Source organism: Hyperolius riggenbachi, chromosome 1, assembly GCF_040937935.1.
Source record: "Hyperolius riggenbachi isolate aHypRig1 chromosome 1, aHypRig1.pri, whole genome shotgun sequence".
NCBI classification, from domain to species: domain Eukaryota; kingdom Metazoa; phylum Chordata; class Amphibia; order Anura; family Hyperoliidae; genus Hyperolius; species Hyperolius riggenbachi.
The window spans coordinates 424,573,733-424,595,354 of NC_090646.1; the positions used below are offsets into that span (position 1 = coordinate 424,573,733).

The following is a 21,622-nucleotide window of genomic DNA, read 5'->3' on the forward strand; positions in this document are numbered from 1 at the left end:
TTGCGGATACTAGTAACACTAATATAAAGTCACCTAGAATATCTCTTGTATTATCTGTGACTGTTTAATTTGGAATACATGTACAATACCTCTTGGAATACATGTGTATCTGTTTAAAATAAAAGGTCTAACTGCTAAAAAGAAAATGCCATCTTCGTTTTACACCTAATCGCATCCATGAAGGTTCATGAAAAATTGTAACCTACTTACTACTTAGGGCTCAAATTTCTTATAGATTTAAATATGGAAAAAAAAAGTATGCGTTTGACAGAAGTACTGTTGGCACTATGTGCTTTATTAGACTTTAAAATCCATATGATTCCAGCTGTGATGTGGAAAGGAATTAAAAACTGAAACCAATAAACATGCTATACAACCCACTATATGCGACAATAACCTAGAATTCCATCCTGCCTTGATTTGCACCACTGCTAAACCATTTAATGAACTCTCAAGCACCAAGTGTTGCTGATAAGATTCTATACCTGTATACACATACATAGAAATTACCTCTATTAACTTGCTTACGCACTTCGGCAGGCTTCCAGGAAGCACATTTTGCACGAGAGTCATTATAGCTGCTGTCATCTTCTTCAGATCTGACAGTGTTTACCTGGGCTAAACAAATCTGGAGAAGTGACCTGTTTAAGAAGCCGTTGTCTCTGCCTGTTCATTGTCTTGTGTTACATTTCTTGGAGAGAACTTCACATCTCACTGTTCTTTGTTTATTCTTTCCCACAGTCCAAAGAATCCTCGTCTGTGCTGAGCTGCGACATCTCCGTGGATGATAAATACATTGTCACTGGTTCAGGGGACAAGAAGGCTACAGTCTATGAAGTTATTTATTAGAATCAAAGACTGCCAATGGGATGCTTACTAGTAGCACTTTTCTGTAAAATCACTTCTTTTTGGAACCAAGGACCTGATCTACCCACATAGAAAAGTTCCTGCTCCCTCTTTCTTTGCCAAATGCGTTACCCGGTTTCCTATTTTGTTGTAAATACTTGTACTAGGAACTTGAAACCAAATCTTCACATAAACATGTGTGGAAGGACCCACAGGAAGTGTGTACTTATTCTGAACATCGGGCTCCATTTCTTGGATTCTGTATTATAGTTGTAACATATTTATTTTGTGTAAAGAAGGCTTTCTAAAATATGAACTGATTTTGGAAAAGTGGTCTGTTTCTGGCCGAAAGAAATGAAGGTGAGTCTGATTTTATTATATAGTCTTTTGTGTACATAAAAAAATCCACTGAAAGAAAATTTTTCAGATTTAGTAGCCTGATAAGAGGAAATCCCATGCATTGGTCTTGTAAGGGTCATTGTGGAGATCTGTTGTGAAGTATGCCTGAGTATCAAACGCCTTGCTGTCTCTGTGGATATTGGTGCTGCTTCCCTTCCACTTCAGTGGAGAATGTTGTATCTTTATTGCAGATATGGTCAGGACCTGTGTAGCTGGAAATCGTATTACAACCTTATTCTGTGAAATGAGGATGGGAGGATAAGGTTGATCTTGATTGGATGAAATTAGTTCCCCACCGTTTGTCATTTTATTACAGAGTTTGTTAGAATGGTCCTAAATCTAATGCAGAAGCTGCCAGTGCCAGCCTGAAGCAGGTGATTTGGTAGCAAAATTGTGGAGTGGCAGTACCAGGAGCATGGTTTAGGCACTTAAGCTTGGTTAGCCTATAACTGAGCGCTGGCTATTAGTTTTACTGATTGAATAAGACAAATGCATTACGCTATGCAATAACTGAGCATTGGGGGGACCAAACCAAGCACCAGAGAAAGAGAGCAATGTGCCGTGAATACCTGTTAGGATTAGGCATTATTTTAAAAGGGAAAAGGTGCGTACACACGCACGACAGCAGCCAACGACTGGTCCATCGGCACCTCCCGCTGGGCGGGTTTTCAGCAGACTGTAGTGCGTGTGTACGCACTGTCGGCGGACTGATAAGGCTGTTCCTGAACGATCCGCCAGCCTTAGCAGTCTGCCGACAGTGCGTACACACGCACTACAGTCTGCTGAAAAACCGCCCCGCGGGAGGTGCCGACGGACCTGTCGTTGGCTGCTGTCGTGCGTGTGTACGCACCTTAAGTGTAAAGGGATAGGGTAGGGAGAGGCTAGATTTAACATTTAGATTAAGCTGCTGGATTTAGATGTTTTGGAAACAGTGTATATTATAGGCATTAGGAAGAAGAATGGAATTTTTCCTATATTCACCTTACCTCCATGCACAGATTTCATGCCAAACTCTCCCGATGGCTCCCTGCATTGTTGTCCCGTTATATATCATTACTAGGATCTCTATCTAGACACTGCTCAATTCAGTCTTGAAGATGAATGGGAGTGGAGATGGCTATCCAAATCTACACAGATTTAAACCGTTCTGAATGCTGTGATTATTAGTGGTGGAGAAGATTAAAGTTCCAGGCCACTGACAGCAGCAAATTATGTGAGCATACACCACAGTTGCCACCCATAGGGTTTTAGATCACATTACTTCCTCCCACCCATTCCTCATTTATCCTTCCAACTCCCTATGCAGCCTCTGCTGACTCCCTCTTACCCACTAGCACAAAGACACAGTGCCCACCAATATGGGTTATATACTCTTCATCCGTCTTTACACTTCACTATGTCCACTCCCTTTTTTATTCTCACCATTATATCACCTGTTCTGAACCTTCATCTGTGTTCTTTTCCACACTACTCCACTCACGTCTTATCCACCAACATTCTATAGCTCCTTGCCTCTTTTGTGGTCCTCTGTCACCCCCTATAACCATCACAAGACATTCCTTGCCCCCCACACCTATCATACGGTACATACGGTCTACCTGCCCTCTCCCATTGCCGCTGTTTGATCTGTGCATAATTACTAGTACTTTAATATCACAGATGTTGTTTTCTGGTGCCACTATCCTCTTATAAACATTATCTGATGAATAACACATAAAGCAAGAAGTGTTAAATGGAAAGCAGTTCAGTGTTAGCTAACATGCCATGGAAATGTTGACCCCCAGACTGTTATGTGAAAAGATACAATCCTAAGGTTGAGCGACCATTAATTAACTTGTGTATAGATGTTTTTGAGCTGTAAGATCTTGTTGATATCCAAAACATCTTTTCATGATTTTCAAGTGACCTAGCCAATGTGTGTACAGTAGCACCTGATGTACACAGACTGGTCTTTGGAGAGTCTGTTTGGGGAAAACCTGCCTGACAGCTGTCATTTCCTGATGCATCTTGTTCCTGCACATCCTCCACCTCCATGGGGCAGAACAGGTTTCCCAGCAGAGGTCTTTGCACGATCACAAATCATTTTCAAGTGAGGTTAAGTTTAGTGTTCTGGCTCTTGGACTTCCCTTCCAGCAGCTTATAAGCAAGAGCATTTCATAGGTGAAGTATAGCGTATGACGAGATAATTTTCCAGTGGAAGTCAGGAAGCAAATATCTTTTCACATTGAGTAGTCAATACCCTTCCATCCTTCCATTATTTTATTTTGTGGGGACTTATTGTGGAGTATTGTCTGTATGACCATAAATCATTTTAATTCTGCTAATAAAGATGTGAATAAAACAGTATTGGTGTACAAAAACAAAACTAAATGGTGTCCGATTGTAAAGCAGGTATTGTCACGTGCATTTATAGTGACGTGCAGTGTTGCTTCATTTGTACAGAAGCTATTGCCGCTATGACTCTAGTTGTTGGATGCTCAGTTCTGTTTACATGGAAGTAGACCGTGACTATGAGGCAGGTCTTTTCGGTTTGCTGAAAATGTTGTTCTGCCAGACTTGCCTGAAATATGACATTGATCCTTGACATATGAATGACCGTTTTATGGAATAAATATTTTCAATTTTTGTTTCCTTTTTTTTTTTTAGCACTATATTCTATAATTGCACATACACGTGAGCTAATCCACTTGAAGAAAAAACACATTTGAATGTAGAGATTCCAAGCCAATAATTCTTTTTGTGCAGCTTCCCATTTATGCAAAGTTCAAGTGCCACTTTGCTCCCATGTGATATCTGTTTATTCAATTCCTGAGGCTATAGACACCAGTGTTCTAAAAACAAAATCACTTTGCTGCCTATAATTGGGCAGTAATGAGGCTACACTATCTGTGTGGAGTTTGGAGGAAACTCTAATAGCCCATTCTCCTCACACATTCCAATGCCATTCTAAAGGTCCGTACACACGCCGGACTGCAGGCAATGACGGGTCCGTTGTCACCTCCCGCTGGGTGGGTTTTTCAGCGACAGTCCGGCGTGTGTAGTCTGTCTGCAGACTGATACGGCTGTTTCTGAGCGATCCGCCCGGCGGCTCGCTCAGAAACAGCCGTATCAGTCTGCAGACAGACTGTACACACGCCGGACTGTCGCTGAAAAACCCACCCAGCGGTAGGTGATGACGGACCCGTCGTTGCCTGCAGTCCGGCGTGTGTATGGACCTTATAGGTACCCACTAATGACACTTTTGTCCAATCTTACCACATTTATGTAGTAGAAGAGTAAATGGAGTGAATATTTTTTGAATAGTTGCTTTAGGTAGTCCCTCATTACATAGGAGAGATCAGATTTGAGAGAAAAAAAACTGCATCATTAGTGGTCACCTTAAGAATAGAAAAAGAGAGCTATTCTATGGTAAGGCCATTATATTATAAAATGCAGTTAGGCACAGTCAGGTGAGACTTGTTCTGTGCACTCTATTATGCACTGCAGAATATGTGTCCGCACTGTATAAATGAAAGATCATCCCACAAAAGAGCGTTCTTTATTGATGGACTTAAAGAGAACCAGAGACAACAGAAAAAAAGATGTTATACATATCTTGGGCTTCCTCCAGCCCCATCAGCCTGGAACGCTATCCGCCGGTACCGGGTCCCGTCATTTCGGCCAGTCGACTCAAGTGCAGTGCACTCCCTCCACACTGCACAGGCGCATGCATAAAGATATGGAGTCCCTGCGCTTGCGTACAATTGGCCGCATCCGCCGGAAGTGACTGGACCCGGTACCGGCGATAGTCAGCGGAGGACTGCGGCGTGGGAGCGATCCAGGCTTATGGGGCTGGAGGAAGCCCCAGGTGTGTATAACATCATTATTTTTTTTTTCATTTTTTAAAGACAGTTCGTCTCTGGTTCCCTTTAACCAAATTACACAAGCGTTACAGTACTGAAATGCATGTGGATTTTAAAACCCTCCTGGCGGTCTATTAAAAACCGCCAGGGGGCAGCGCAGCCGGTTTTTTTTATTTAGGGCTCGCTACATGATAGCCGCTGCTCAGCGGCATCCCCCCAGCCCCGCCGATCGCCTCCGGCGATAGGCGATCAGGAAATCCCGTTCAAAGAACGGGATTTTCTGGAGGGCTTCCCCCGTCGCCATGCGACGGGGCGGGATGACGTCATGGACGTCGTGACGTCTAAGGGAGTCCCGATCCACCCCTTGCCGCTGCCTGGCGCTGATAGGCCAGGCAGCGCAGGGGTCTGGGGGGGGGGGGGCTGTGTTGCGACGCGGATAGCGGCGATCGAGCGCGGGGCGGCGGTGATCGAAGTGCTGGCGCAGCTAGCAAAGTGCTAGCTGCGTTCAGCAAAAAAAAAAAATTACTCAAATCGGCCCAGCAGGGCCTGAGAAAACCTCCTGCGCGGCTTACCCTGAACTACATTCGGGGTTACCGCCAGGAAGGTTAAAAATGCCCATCAATAAAGAAGGCGCTTTTTTTGTGGGCTGTGTCTGGATGCTCTTCTTCTTTCTGCTATTTGGGACTTGCTATCCAGATCTAGCACTACCAGTGAGTCTGTGGGGTATAGCGGTATTTCCACTTGATCACTTCTAGCACTATATAAATGCTTTATGATTATTTGTGAAAGCCCTAGTTCAGGTTTATGCCATAGTGCCATCCATTTGTGAGCCTTTGAGACTGCTCAGGTCTTCCTCATGCTACGCTTAAGCCTTGTTAGAGGGTTCTCAACCGGTCAGGACTCTCTCTGCCAAGAATCTAGCTTGTGTACGGTGGCCCTGATGCATTGCTGAGAGATCTGGGGTGCCTGATCATCTTGGCCAAACCCATTCTTCCCCACACACTGGTCACGTGAGGCTTCTCAGTACGCCCTCCTTCCATAGCAACAGAACATGTTGCTAGGCAGGAGGCTAACAACTTTTCTGTACTGCACTCTTCCACTGTGAGCAACAGTAATAGTGTATGTGTGCGCACCTTTTTTTTTCCCAGTGACAATATCTGACAAGTCTAAAAAGCTTTGTTAGTCAATCCATTAACTGGTTTCTGTAAAATGTAATCTTAAAACAATGTAATATCCAAAGTGTGCATACAGAATTTCAATCAACAGATTACTTACACACACACACCTTGTGCTACACACACAAACATATATCTGTAAAATATAAACAAATGGCAAAGATATAGTTTACACAGCATTGGAAAAATACATTCTTACAGAGAAAAGTAAATTTGAATACTAATTAATGAATTTAGGGGGGGGGGGTATAAGCACACGGGTTTTCCCCTTATTTCTTCTTAGTTTGAGTAGCTGAACTAATTAACTCATTGCATGTTCTTGAGTTGAAGCAGTTAATGGACCCTTGGCACAGACTTTGTTTTCATAGTCTTGACAGCCATTCTCCAACAAAAAGTTTAAACTCTGTTTGAAACAGATGCTCAGAGTTGTTGATAATTTATTCAGCTGGCGCCAACCTTATTAGAGGGAAATGAGAGAGAATTAAACATCAAAGTTCCGTTGCCTCGTGTACCATTGTACGTTTCTTGCATTGCAGCCAGTGTAAAATGTTCTTCTTTCCTGGGTGATCATCGCAGAGGATACTTAATAGCTCACATGCTTGTTGTTTTTTTTGTTTGTTTTGTGTTTTTTTTTTTCCTCTAATTAAAAATAATTGTTTGTTCTTTACAAATATCAGGAGACTGCTAAAGTGGGTAATCTAGAGCAGTGGTTCTCAAATTGACCTGAGGACCAGTTGAGGTGCTGGGCATGTATAAGGTGGCCCCAGCCACAACCTGCAGCATACAATACTGGCTAAATGATATGATATGGTTTACTATGATGGAGCAGCCAGTGTGTGTGTGGTGTAGCTGGTGTGCTGTGCCTTCTGAAGACAGTGCAAACGCCTTCACTGGACCAATGAGAGCTAAAATGTGCCATAACCTTATATATGACAATATATCCACTATCCACTAATTATTCATTTAGTTCAGGAATATCGTGATCTTGCTGCAGATATCCCGTGCTAATGGACTATGTCAACAGGTCTATAGCATGGTTTCCTTCTAAATGTGTGTAGGTCCACTACTGCTCACTATAAAATCTGCAAAAAAACTAAAATATCTAAGACTACTTTCCATAACTGCTAATGCTATTGAGTATTGGCTTGTTGGAGAATTCAACAGATGGTCATGGGTCATTTTGGAGCTGCCTCTAATACCAACTTCTGTGCAAATTTAATGCAGTGTGTATGTGGCTTGAAATTACACCAGTCAAAATCAGCAGGAAGTTCATTTGATTTGCCCAATTTCAAGCGGTGTATATTTGCATTACATTTCTATGCAAGCTGGAATTAAAGAACATCTTAAGTGAGAGGCATATGAAGGCTGCCATGTTTATTTCCTTTTAAACAATACTAGTCATCTGGCATCCTGCTGATCTTTCAGGTATCAGTAGAGTCTGAATCGCACACTTGAAACAAGCAAGCAGCTAACTCAGTCAGTCTTCAGTTAGAAACCCCTGATCTGCAGTCTAAAGTCTAAAAAAAGAAAAAAGTCTAAACGGAACATTAGGGATAGGGAGGCTAAAATTGTGTACTTTTGAACAATGCACATTTCCTGGCTGTCCTGCTGATCCTCTACCTCTAATACTTTTTTTCCACAGACCCTGAACAAGCATACAGAGCAGATGTTGAATTAGCCACATGCCTGTTTTCAAGTATATGATTGAGACACCAGTGATGTCAGAAAGATCAGGGTACTGCTGATCTTTCTGACATCATTAGTGTCTTAATCACATATTTGAAAACAGGCATGTGGCTAATTCAACATCTGCTCTGTATGCTTGTTCAGGGTCTGTGGAAAAAAAAGTATTAGAGGTAGAGGACCAGCAGGACAGCCAGGAACAGTGCTTTTTTTGCAACTGATCTTATTTAAAAGGAAATAAATATGGTAGCCTCTCACTTTAGGTTTCCTTTAAGGATTGCTTCACAAGTAGTTTTGCTATGTGAAAGCCTATCTCCAGACACCGATCATATCATCTAGCCTTTATACCCTAGAGCAGGGGTGCCTATTATGATTATTATTTATTTATAAATTAAGCAACGCCCATTAGGTAGATTGTGAAGGACTTCAGGTAGATCCCGACCCCACTACATTTTCCATTATGTATATACAAGTGTGCTCCTAAAATTGTACATAGGTAGATCATTTTGACTTGCTAATTTTTTAACCACCTGCCGACCGCGTCACTCCGATGGCGGCAACCCCAGGACCGCCTAATGCCGATTGGCGTAAAGTCCTGGGGCAAGCTAATGCAGGAGATCGCGCGCAGGCTGTGTGCGCGGACTCCTGCTTGGGGGGCAGAGCTCCGCCCCGCCTTCAGTCTCCGAGCGGCTATTGCCGCTTTGGAGACTGTTAGACGGCATGATTGCCGTCTATTTACATGTACAGCGCTGCGATCTGCAGCAGCGCTGTCCCCCCGGGACACTGGAGAGCGATCGGCTCTCATAGGCAGAAGCCGATGACAGCCGATCGCCGTAATTGGCCGGCTGTGGGGAGGGAGGGAAGATATTAAAGTGTTTTTTAATAAAAAAACACTAACAATAATATTTATAAAAAAAATAAAATCAACATGGGGGTAGCGATCAGACCCCACCAACAGAGATCTCTGTTGGTGGGGAGAAAAGGGGGGGGGGGGGAATCACTTGTGTGCTGTGTTGTGTGACCCTGCAGCTTGGCCTTAAAGCTGCAGTGGCCTTTTTTCTTTTTTCTTTTTTTTTTTTCTTTTTTTTTTTTTTTTTGTACTAAACATGGCCTGGTCACTAGGGGGGTTTAGCACTGCAGTCCTCTAGAGGTTAAAGTAGCTCACAAGCTGAAAAAGTGTTGGCACCTCTGCCCTAGAGCTCAGATGTTACCATTTTGTATGAAATGTGGCTCCTGCAGCTAAAATCCTGTCTTGAAAGTTTGATCACATGACCAGAAGCAGAGGAGTAAAGTGGTGTATAGTGCCTATACTATACAGTGTAGTTTAATAGACTATACAAGTATAGTATAGTGCCTGTCGCACTGGCAGTCTCTGGGGGCCAGAGTCTTGGGTCCTGACCAAGCATTTATAAGTTCTTTATTTGACATTACCTGATTAACCCCCCCCCCCCCCCCCCCCTTGCCCCCGGTGTTATTATTTCCGGATTTAGGGTCTTTTTAAAATGTTTTGGACCCTAAATCAGGAAAAAAAAATCATGCTGCCAGGATGCCTGCAGCAGCCCCTACGCCCACTTGCCTCCATGGGCTCCAGCACTGCAATTTAACCTCTGTCCTCTGTGAGTGGTGCTGTAACTCTGTGGTGAGATCGATGACAGTGATCTCACCAGAGTGATTCAGAGCTTCGGAGGACAGGAAGGAGAACGGCTACCGGCGTCTGGATCCCCCGGCAGGTGAGTAAAAGCGCCCTCTGCATAGAGCTCCTGGCAGCTAGCCCGAGTGTAGCTCAAGATTACCACAAGGGAGGTTAAGGAGCTTATAGAATAAAAACAAAAGCTTGCAGCTGAGAGCTTTAGGATCTAGGTAAAACTGTCTACCTGAAATGGGGCATGAAAAATTACCTTTGTTTTGAATCACTTGACATGTCTGGTAAAGCAATCTAACTTGTGGCCAATACAATATTAACTCTTTAGTGAACAGGACTCTGAGCAGATCTGCATTTGCACCCAGTTACCAGGGATATAGTCCCCCACCCCACAGAATACTTAACTGTTAGAACTTACTTTGGATCCTCCAGAGGTTTTCCACATCCTCCAGACCAGCAATTCTTGCGAGGATCCTCTAAAATCTCATGGCTGCACCCCTGTAAATGATGAGTGCGACCACACTGCACAGGTGCAGGACAGCTTGTGCCTACACAGTAGCATGGAGGTGCTCATTCTCAGCAGAAAAGCCAAGCCCAAGTGGCTTTGAGCTTCCACAGTGCAGTGGCCAGAGGTTTGGGGGGGGTCCCAGTGCTGGAACAGTGAGGGTTATGGTGGAAGCCTCTGGATTAAACAGCTGCGACAGAGAATGACATCAAAATTATTATGACACCTTGAGAAATTAACAGCCATCTTAAAACCTAACTCCCAAGCATACAATCCAACATCTCAGACTATGTGCCAAAAGAATCGCTTTTATGCGGCTTGACTTGTATACTGTATACTGAAGATGTGTCTCTTATGTTAGCATGAGCAGCCAGTGCCTAGATACCTGTAAATGAATAAACTGCATTATGTCATTTCTGAAATAACCAACCCAATGACTAATCAGCATTTGCTTTCTGAGGGAAAGGTCCTGCCCCTTCCCCATTGTTTCCAGTGCCTGTTCTGCTTTTTATGTCTCTGGTGTCAGAGATCCAGCTTCTAGCTAGTATTCCTCAAAACAGTCTAAAATTTAGCTTTAACCACATAACGACCGCCTATAGCCGATGGGCGGCGGCGGCGGCAAAGTCTGGGCCTAAACGACCGCAATACGCCCATCGGTGGCGGCTTGTTATGTGGCTGCTGGCCGGGGATCGAGCGCTGTTATGCGCGCGCATCCTCCAGCAATAGGCTCCGCCCACCCGCAATGTCAACCTGCCGGCCAATCGGAAGCGCCAGCGGGTTTTTAACCCCACGATCGCCGCATAGGAAGCGTATAATACGCTTTGTAGTGTATACAAAGCGTATTATACAGGCTGCCTCCTGCCCTGGTGGTCCCAGTGATCGAGGGACCACCAGGGCAGGCTGCAGCCCTCACTGTCCACACACACACACACACACACACACACACACACACACTGATCTGCCCTCTGATTGCCGACAGCACTCCTCAGACCCCCCCCTGCCCACCCCCAGACCCATGCTTGCACCTAATCACCCATCAATCACTCCTTGTCAGCGCTATTTTATAGGTTAGGTCCTAAACTGCCCCCTGGGGGCTCCTGATCACCTGACCCCCCCACACCCTCAGATTCTCCTCAGACCACCCCCCCCCCCCCGTGTACTGTATACATCTATTCTCCCCACTAATCACCTGTCAATCACCCCCTGTCACTAACACTGCCCCCTGGGGGGCTCCTGATCACCCCTCCACACCCTAAGATCCTCCCCAGACCCCCCCCTCCCCCTGTGTACTGTATATATCTATTCTCCCCACTAATCACCCATCAATCACCCCGTCACTAACATCCATCAGATCAGACCCTAACCTGCCCCTTGCGGGCACCTGATCACCCGCCCGCACCCTCAGACCGCCCTCAGATTGCCTCCGAAGTGCATTGTTTACATCTGTCCTCCCCTCTAATCACCAATCAATCACCCCGTCACCACCTGTCACTGCTACCCATCAGATCAGCCCCTAATCTGCCCCTTGCGGGCACCCAATCACCCGCCCACACCCTCAGATAGCCCCCCAGACCCCCTGTGATCACCTCCCCAGTGCATTATTTACATCTGTTCTCCCCTCTACTCACCCACTGATCACCCCGTCGCCACCTGTCACTGCTACCCATCATACCCATCAGATCAGACCCTCATCTGCCCCTTGCAGACACTTAATGACCCGCCCACACCCTCAGATCACCCTCAGACCCCGCCTGAACACCTCTCCAGTGCATTATTTACATCTGTTCTCCCCTCTAATCACCCATCAATCACCCCCTGTCACTGCTACCCATCAGATCAGACCCTCATCTGCCCCTTTGCGGGCACCCAATCACCCGCCCAAACCTTTGGACTGCCCTCAGACCCCGCCCCCCCTGCCCCCTGATCACCTCCCCAGTCCATTGCTTGCAACTTTTCCCCCCTCTAATCACACCCTGAGACACCCATCAATCGCCTCCTGTCACCCCCTAGCACACCTACCCATCAGATCAGGCCCTAATCTGCCCCCTGCGGGCTTCTTATCACTCGGCCAAACCCTCAGATCCCCCTCCGACCCCCTTCCGATCACCTCCCCAGTGCATTGATTGCATCTATTCTCCCCTCTAATCACCCCCTGAGACACCCATCAATCACCTCCTGTCACCCCCTAGCACTCCTATCCATCAGATCAGGCCTTAATCTGCCCCCTGTGGGCTTCTGATCACCCGGCCAAACCATCACCTGCCCCACCGCAGTGACAGAATTTTTTTCTTTCTGATCACTGCTGGTCTCTACGACTTAATTGTCGCTGAGACCAACCATTATGTCACACAATACGCAACCGCCAATCCAAGAAGCTACCGTGCCCAGCCTTTTCGGTGGAAACCACTCCAAGTTTCCAAACGTAACATTTTTTGGGTCCTTCTCCTTAACATGGGTCTAGTCAAAAAGAATGTATTGCGGTCTTATTGGTCTATGCACCCAATACATCACATGCCCATGTTCTCTGCTGCCATGTCCAGGTCACGATTTGAGAACATCCTGCGCTTCCTGTACTTCAGTGCCAATACAACCTGTCAATCTAAGAGGCCACCCTGCTTATGACCGCTTCCACAAAATTCGGTCCCTCATAGACCACCTGTCATCAAAATTTGCAGATGCTTATACCCCTGAACAGGCATTTTGAGGCATTTGGTTTCAAGACTACTCCTCACGGTTTTGAGCCCCTAAAATGCCACGGCAGTATAGGAACCCCACAAGTGACCCCATTTTAGAAAGAAGACACCCCAAAGTATTCTGTTAGGTGTATAACGAGTTCATAGAAGAATTTATTTTTTGTCATAAGTTAGTGGAAAATGACACTTTGTTAAAAGAAAAAAAAAATCAATTTCCGCTAAAGTGTCATTTTCCACTAACTTATGACAAAAAATAAATTCTTCTATGAACTCGTTATACACCTAACAGAATACTTTGGGGTGTCTTCTTTCTAAAATGGGGTCACTTGTGGGGTTCCTATACTGCCGTGGCATTTTAGGGGCCCTAAACCGTGAGGAGTAGCCTAGAAACCAAATGCCTCAAAATGACCTGTGATTAGGACGTTGGGCCCCTTAGCGCACGTAGGCTGCAAAAAAGTGTCTCACGTTGTATTGCCGTACTCTGGAGAAGTAGTATAATGTGTTTTGGGTTGTATTTTTATACATACCCATGCTGGGTGGGAGAAATATCTCTGTAAATGACAATTTTTTTTATTTTTTTTTACACACAATTGTCCATTTCTAGAGATATTTCTCCCACCCAGCATGGGTATGTGTAAAAATACACCCCAAAACACATTATACTACTTCTCCTGAGTACGGCGATAACACATGTGTGACACTTTTTGGAGCCTAGGTGCGCTAAGGGGCCCAACGTCTTATGAGTACCGTTAGGATTTCACAGGGCATTTTGAGGCATTTGGTTTCTAGATTACTCCACGGGTTTAGGGCCCCTAAAATGCCAAGGCAGTATAGGAACCCCAAAAGTGACCTTATTTTAGAAAGACACCCCAAGGTATTCCGTTAGGTGTATGGTGAGTTCATAGAAGGTTTTATTTTTTTGTCACAAGTTAGTGGAAAATGACACTTTGTGAAAAAAAAATTAAAAATCAATTTCTGCTAACTTGTGACAAAAAAAAAAAATCTTCTATGAACTCACCATACTCATAACGGAATACCTTGGGGTGTCTTCTTTCTAAAATGGGTTCATTTGTGGGGTTCCTATACTGTACTTGCATTTTAGGGGCCCTAAACCGTGAGGAGTAGTCTTTAAACCAAATGTCTCCAAATGACCTGTGTAATCCTAAAGGTACTCATTGGACTTTTGGCCCCTTAGCGCAGTTAGGGTGCAAAAAAGTGCCACACAAGTGGTATCGCCGTACTCAGGAGAAGTAGTATGTGTTTTGCGGTGTATTTTTACACATACCCATGCTGAGTTGGAGAAATATCTCTGTAAATGAACAATTGTGTGTTAAAAAAAAAAAAACTGTCATTTACAGAGATTTCTCTCACCCAGCATGGGTATGTGTAAAAAAAATACACCCCAAAACACATTATACTACTACTCCTGAGTACGGCGATAGCACATGTGTGACCCCTTTTTGCAGCCTAGGTGTGCTAAGGGGCCTACAGTCTTATGAGCACCTTTAGGCTTTACAGGGGTGCTTACAATTTAGCACCCCCCAAAATGCCAGGACAGTAAACACACCCCACAAATTACCCAATTTTGGAAAGTAGACACCCCAAAGTATTCAGAGAGGGGCATGGTGAGTCTGTGACAGATTTCATTTTTTTTTTTTTGTCACAAGTTAGCAGAAATAGAAACTTTTTATTTTTATTTATTTTTGTCACAAAGTGTCATTTTCCGCTAACTTGTGACAAAAAATAAAATCTTCTATGAACTCGCCATGCATCTTAGTGAATATTTTGGGATGTCTTCTTTCCAAAATGGGGTCATTCGGGGGGTATTTATACTATCCTGAAATTTAACACCTTATGAAATATGACAGGTGCTCAGAAAAGTCAGAGATGCTCCAAAATGGGAAAATTCACTTTTTGCACCATAGTTTGTAAACGCTATAACATTTACCCAAACCAATAAATATACACTGAATGGTTGTTGTTTTTTTATCAGACCTGTAGCACAATGAATTTGGACAAAAATGTATATAGAAATGTTACTTTATTTAAAAAATGTCAGTACAGGAAGTTAAAAAAAAAATCTTTTTTTAACAAAATTCATGTCTTTTTTTTGATGAATATAATAAAAACTAAAAATCGCAGCAGCAATCAAACAGCACCAAAAGAAAGCTGTATTAGTGACAAGAAAATGAGGTAAAATTCATTCAGATAGTAGGTTATATGACCGAGCAATAAACTGTTAAAGCTGCAGTGGTCTGAATTGGGGGGAAAAAAAAAAAAGCTCTGGTCCTTAAAGGGAACCAGAGATGAACAATTTACACAAAATAAACATATCCGTTTGTAAAGAATAAATGTTCTACCTGATACTTTTGCCACTCTGGTGTGCCTTTTTGAATGTTTTTTTTAATCCATTATTGCTCCAGGAAAAATGCAATATGGCTGCCGGCTCATATCCCTTCTGCTTCCAGGTTATAAGCTGTTCTGGATGTGCTGTCTAACCTCTATGAGATTATAGACAAGCAGGGCTGCTGCAGCCTTTCATCTGTGTGTTTTCAACTTTATTATTCTGGCATGCTGTGTGGCTGCCTGTAGGAAGTGTCTCTCATCGAAATTAAACTGCATACAGTAGATAATGACTGGCTGCACAGTGCACACAGATACACTTGTCTGTTTCAGAGCTTCTTTCTCGGCAGCAGCAGCCCCTCCCATGTCATCAGAGCTCTAAGTATGCAAAGCAGGAAAGCTGAGCCAGAAGGGGGCAGGCTTGGGCTTGAAAAGACTCCACAGAAGACTGACTCAGCTGTAATGATTCCAGGTCAAACCTAGACTGGATGCTCAGTCGGGGATTCTTATCACAGCTGATAACAGACAGATTAGGCAGAGAAGAATAAAACTAAAAGCATGGTAGGTGTTTACTGTCATATTCCCACTGATAAATGTAATAAAATACATGAGGGTGCTTAGTCTCTGGTTCTCTTTAAGGGGCTAAAAGACTGTGGTCCTTAAGTTGTTAAAACAAAGCTGATCATGAACACTGTTACCCAGGCTATGACCCTATTCTATATTGGTGACTGGGTATTTGAAAAACAAAAAGAAATGTTACTTGTATATAATTCTTGACTGTACAGTTAAGGATTTCTGGCCATGTAGGTGTATTTCAGCCTGACATCTCTGCCTTACAGCTGCTAATGTCATTCTGCCACTATGCCTCCTGGCTCTGTGAAGCATTAATGGAACACTATGTCACAAGTCAATGACATAGCATCTTCACAGACCCTTCTCTGCAAATCAAGAAGCTGCTGTAGCGATCATGTCACTGTAACGTCAAGGGTAAAATAAAGGCAAGGTGTTTTTAATACAAAAGTCACCAATGGGAAACCTTAGATTGTTTTAACTCTTAAATTCTACTACTAAAGTCTGGATCATTTTTGGAGCAATTGGTCGAAACTTGGATCGAAACATTCATGTTTAGTGTAACATTTTTGGAGTGTGTTCTGGTATTCCCAAACAAAGTGCAGGAAAACCATGCCTAACCACTGATTGTTCCTGCTTCTTTTCACCCATCGTCTGTACGAACGTAGTGATCTAATATTAGTAGCTTATGTTTTGATACTTTAGGATGCTGGCAAACATTCCTGATGAAGCAATTATGAGTATACAAAAAGTCCAGGGAGGTAAACGCACCAATACTTCATATAACTACACATATTTATTCACCAAAGGTGCATCTATCTAACAATCTGACTGTTGTGGGGTCTTAGCGGGTTATCAAGGATTTAAAGGCAGCATGATAGTGTAAAACGCAATCAACAGCCTTCCACCAATCTCAAAATTAAGATTCCCTCCGGCTTCATAGAGACTTCCTATTCCCACCAGCATGCGTAAATAACAGCTTGTCCTGAGGACTCATCAGGGGAATGTGCTGCCCATCCCACACAGCAAGTGGGTGAAAGCAGATACCACTCAGTAAGCACTGCCCCTCCACGTCACCCTGTGTGCGCAAGTGCAAACATTCTGAGCCAAAGATACTAGGTCAACACATTCTGTTGCTATGACGCACGTGATTCCATCTTTTACCTGGGTCAAAACATTCAGTTGCTGAGACACGTGACGCCACCTATAACCTGGGCAAAATATTACCATCTCAGCTAGAGTATGGTTTACTATAGACTTAAGGACATAGAGGAAGCCAGATGGAAGTAGAGAATGCCGTAATCACAGGTGGTGGGAAAGTAAATATGGTTTATCCTTAAGAACAGAAAAAAGCACTGCGTTAATCTTCGTGTAGGGTTGCAGGCCATAGACTAAAAAAATAAATCTACAATCTGTACAAGGAGCAATGATACCTTTAGGAGAAAATCATCAGTATCTCATAAATGAAACATAGCAAGGGTAGAGATGCAAATTTTGTAGTAATTTGTGTGCGGCTCAGATTTTGGGCCAACCCAGGGTTCAAGTCTAGAATGGTTCTTTCTGAAGTACCAGTTTATCTGTGTCAACATCTCTTATCCTGTGGTCCATGTGTTCCAAAAAGGAGTCCTCACTAAATTATTGGCATCAATTTATCTTTGTAATGTGCTGTAATGGACAATCTAATGACACTTAAGTGGTGTTCAAACCCTTTCTTTAATCATCCAGTGGTTTTACCCACACAGGCAGGCAGCAGGCACTTTATCAATAAGAAACACAGAATTCAAGATCATCAGTTATGCACCAGACACAGATGGCGATAGCCCTTAAGTCTCATCACACTAACTGCATGTTTGTTTTAAGGTGTTTAAGAATCAGGCACTGCTTAAAGCCTAAAAGATCCCCTGGACAACCAGGTCGTTGGCATTATTTAAAAAGTAATAAATATGACACCACTTCCACTACACAGTCACTTTAAGATGTTCTGGTTGTGTTGTACACTGTCCTGCTGTTTATTTGCATTTCAAAAGCCATGAACAATTGTCAGATTGTTGTATGTAAGTACTTTGGTGAATAAATAAGCAGATTTGCCATAAAAACTGGTGCTAATCTCCTTTGGCTCTCCCCTTTAGCCTTCAATATTTAACAGCTGAGTGATATATTTGCATGGAGACCGCCTGCCCAAACTGTGGTTTCTTGGGACTAAAATCTAGGGTGGATTTTTAAAAAATAATTTTTACGTAAACTGATGGGTATGTGCACTGTGCATTCCGTAATGTGGGACTAAACTTGCCAAAGGCAGTTGCTCCCCTGTTAGTCAGTCCTCCAGTAAATTGAGTTGTTTATGTAAAAACAACTCACACACTGACGTGTGTTTGTTATAGTGTGAGTTTATATGAAGATTTAATGGGCTATTTACTGCCTGTGTAGTAGATATGGTAAACCAGATGGTATCTAATAGTAATTTGGATCCGAATGACATTTTATATGTACCGGTATTTTATGCCTGGAATTGGACCTATAAAAATCACCAGCTAATGCATTCAATTGCATTCCCAATCATCAATGCAGTATTCACATTTAATTTACCATTTCTATTATGGAGTGTCTACTTTGGTGAGCAATTTTTATATATTTTTATTTATTCCTTCAGTCAAACACTAGCCAGTCTGTAAGTCTCTTCTTGCCCAAGCATCAACCCACCTATTCTGTTGACTTTTAAGTTGTTAGTAAGAAGCATTAAAAGGGGGAGGGGCAGAGACATTAGATTACCAGAGAAAGTAGATGAGTGAGGGTGCCACTAGACCACAATGGATGTCCATTTAAGGAGAGGGGAACCACTAGACTACCAGGGGAATATATAAGGAGAGTGGGCCCATTAGACTGCCCAGGGAAATTATATAATGGAGGGGGCGCAGTGCCCATTTCTATATTTCACAGCATTCTCCTTCAATGAGAACCTGGGATGAGAGGAATATGGAGCCTGACATATTTATTTCCTTTTAATCAATGCAAATTGCCTGGTTGTCTGGCTGATTATCTGTATCTAATACTTTAGACCCTAAACAAGCATGCAGATCAGGTGTTTCTGACTGAAGTCTGACTGGATTAGTCACATGCTTATTTCAGGTGTGTGATTCAGACGCTATTGCAGCCAGAAAGATCAGCACGACTGCCTTGTATTGGTTAAAAGTAAATACGGATGGCAACCTCGATGTGCTTCTCACCACCACTTAGCTATACATAAACAGTGTGTGCACTCTGCTTTGAAATCCCTATTTTACTTAGATAGAATCATGCCATCCTAATAAATCTGTGGCAACACTGTATTTTAGTTGCAAAAAGCTTAAATGCCTATCAATAACATGCCTATTCCATGGCGGGAGGCCCTGACTATGTAATCTGAGTTTCTAGTTGCAGTGTAGATTGATTGCCATTAACAGATTAATGAAGGGCGTCTCATTACTGCCCAAGATCCCTGAAGATGCTTTCTCTCTCTCATTCTCCATATGTGGCCTATTTGTGAGGAAGCCTGTTGGAGAATTCTATATGTATACAGACATAACATTTTAACCACTAATTCTAAGTGGGAATAACAAAAGCAAAACCAAGACCAATTCAAACCATCTAAACTGTTTAGCACACACGCATGGAAAATAAAAGGATTATATTAGTATCAGACAATAGTTCCAACTCCTGACCTCTCTCCTCCTGACTAAGTACCACAAATTCCTCTCTGGCCCATTCAATGTGCTGTTGCAAAACCACGCTGTGATGAAAGATTCTTATACTGGTTATTACAGAGGATTAGAGGCCAGTAGGGGCAGCTCTAGCATAAAGGCCACATTTCAGCCATGCCACGCTTGTCAGATTGTTACTGTGTTATGCTGTATTTCCAAAACAAGAGCGGCACGCTAGGCTACAATTATGTAAATATACAGTCTTCATAATGTGTAATCATTTTTAGCTTGTGTCAAAATATATTCGCATGCTGACAGCATTACCCTAAGCAGCAGGGAAGACCTTCAATCTAGACATTATCACACCACAAACCGTGCCCTTGCCGTACTTCCGCATTTTAGCATGTCTTTTAATCCTCAACTATTAAACAAAGCGACCCTCTCGAGATAAATTCACGGTGTGTAGTGTAGGATAAAATAGTTTTTAAGGCCCATAGGAAAACTAACAACGCCTATGTACCCTTGTCAGGAGTTAAACATGTAGGCAGCCATGTTTCTTTCTGCACATGCACGTTGCCTGGCTTGTAACGCAGATCCTTTGAGATTAAAAATATTGAGCTGCTTGGGTGTAAATCAGAAACACAAGAACATTTGAATTAATTTTGACGCAGGGGAGTGATTTAAAGTATTGTAGTAAGGAAACTAATATTACTTTAGGAGCTCAGAAATGGCAGCATCTATATTTATTTGATGACCGATGTTTTTTTTTAAGTATTCCTGTTCTTACAGGGCTCTGAAGACTGCCATTTTTACTTTTTTATGGTAATACTTAATAAATTGCTCACCTGTTGATGGTATACAGATGATTATTTGTATGCATCTCCTTACATCCAGTAAACTAGCATCATTCAGAAAGATGGTGTTGCTCTATATGGTTTTTAGCTGTTGCAGACTGTTATTTTAAGTGGCGTATAGAGACTCAGTGTAACTTTTTATCTTGCAGATAAAGACAGACCTTCACCTCAAGCAATTCAGCATTTTACCCAACCAGGATACCATACAGCCCAGTTTCCACAGAAATTCTGCTGCTCCCCTGACCCAGCTGGCTGACTGGATCAGATGCGCCAGAAGCTACGGAGATGGGCCCAGTGCGTCACCAGCACCACCAAGATATGAGACACTGGGAGGTGCAGATGAATGTAACATTTCCTCAGAGGGGAATCTTCATTTCGGACCTTTTTCTTTTTAATTTTCTTTTTCTCCTGATCATCCAAAATGAATAGACACTGAGCCACCAAGCCTCAGACAATACTTTACCTTTTTATGTCATTGTTGCTGTTTAATATGTGATTCTTTTTGTATTTTTACTTTTTTTTTGTTATTTTAAATGCTTTAAAAAATTCTTAAAGTCTGTGGATCTGCTGATGTACAGTGCCTTTGCTGCTATGGATCAAAATCAAAAAGGACATTGTAGATAAATTTGACCGTATATGTAGAAATGACTTAATTTCCTACTAGAAATGAATCAATACTGAAAGTCGGACTGTTTTACTGAACTTGCAAAATGTGGTAGCAAAAAATATGGATAAAAAAATGAAAAAAAAAATGGTGTTTTAAGTACACAGTGTTTGATGTCATTAACAGTTTCGTAATAATCTACAGTGTAGAAAGATTTTGATACTAAATTGTGTCATTGTACATAATTATATTACATTGTTGACCACAAGTACATATATAATATTAGATTGTTTGTGCATTCAGACTTTTAAGCATTAAACTTAAGTAACTTCTAATTGTTTTTTTCGACCTGAGCTTTTTGTGTATTTGTTAACAAAACTTGTTCTCTAATTAACCTCTCTGAATCATTGGTCATACTTCTATGTATTTTGGACACTTATCAACATTGGAAGAGTTACCCATAAATCCTCCACTAATTGCACTTTTTTTTCCTTGACGTTATCTGGATCATCTCCCGGGAAATTTTTGGTCTTTTTTTTTTTTTTAATTAGGCTTCATCATTAGGTTCCATCTGGACAGAGCAAAGCCCAGTCTATTGTAATTGTTAAAGTGGCTTAAAATGTTCTGTGACAGAAGGCATGCGTCAACATGATACTGATTGCAATCACTTTACACAATGCTGGCGTTTTCATTATTGTCTTAAAAATGTATTGTTATAGGGGCTTTGTAGTGAGAGGCTTATGGAGGCTGCCATATTTATTGCCTTTTGAAGAACTCCATTTTGCCTGG

The 21,622-nt window shown here is 42.7% G+C and overlaps 1 protein-coding gene across 10 annotated transcripts in view; it reads left to right on the plus strand.

Annotated features, from left to right (window-relative positions):
• Positions 1-21,116, plus strand: part of LOC137518649 (transducin-like enhancer protein 4) — a 175,553-nt gene extending 154,437 nt beyond the window's left edge. For 6 of the 10 annotated variants that reach the window (XM_068236770.1, XM_068236777.1, XM_068236787.1 and 3 more), the window contains 2 exons: positions 742-1,206; positions 20,379-21,116. In XM_068236770.1, coding sequence (XP_068092871.1) covers positions 742-849 — 108 coding nt within the window. In that variant the 3' untranslated portion in view covers positions 850-1,206; positions 20,379-21,116. The remainder of the gene's footprint in view (positions 1-741; positions 1,207-20,378) is intronic. The other 4 variants (XM_068236796.1, XM_068236805.1, XM_068236831.1 and 1 more) reach the window with 1 other exon arrangement.
• Positions 21,117-21,622: the final 506 nt, after the last annotated feature.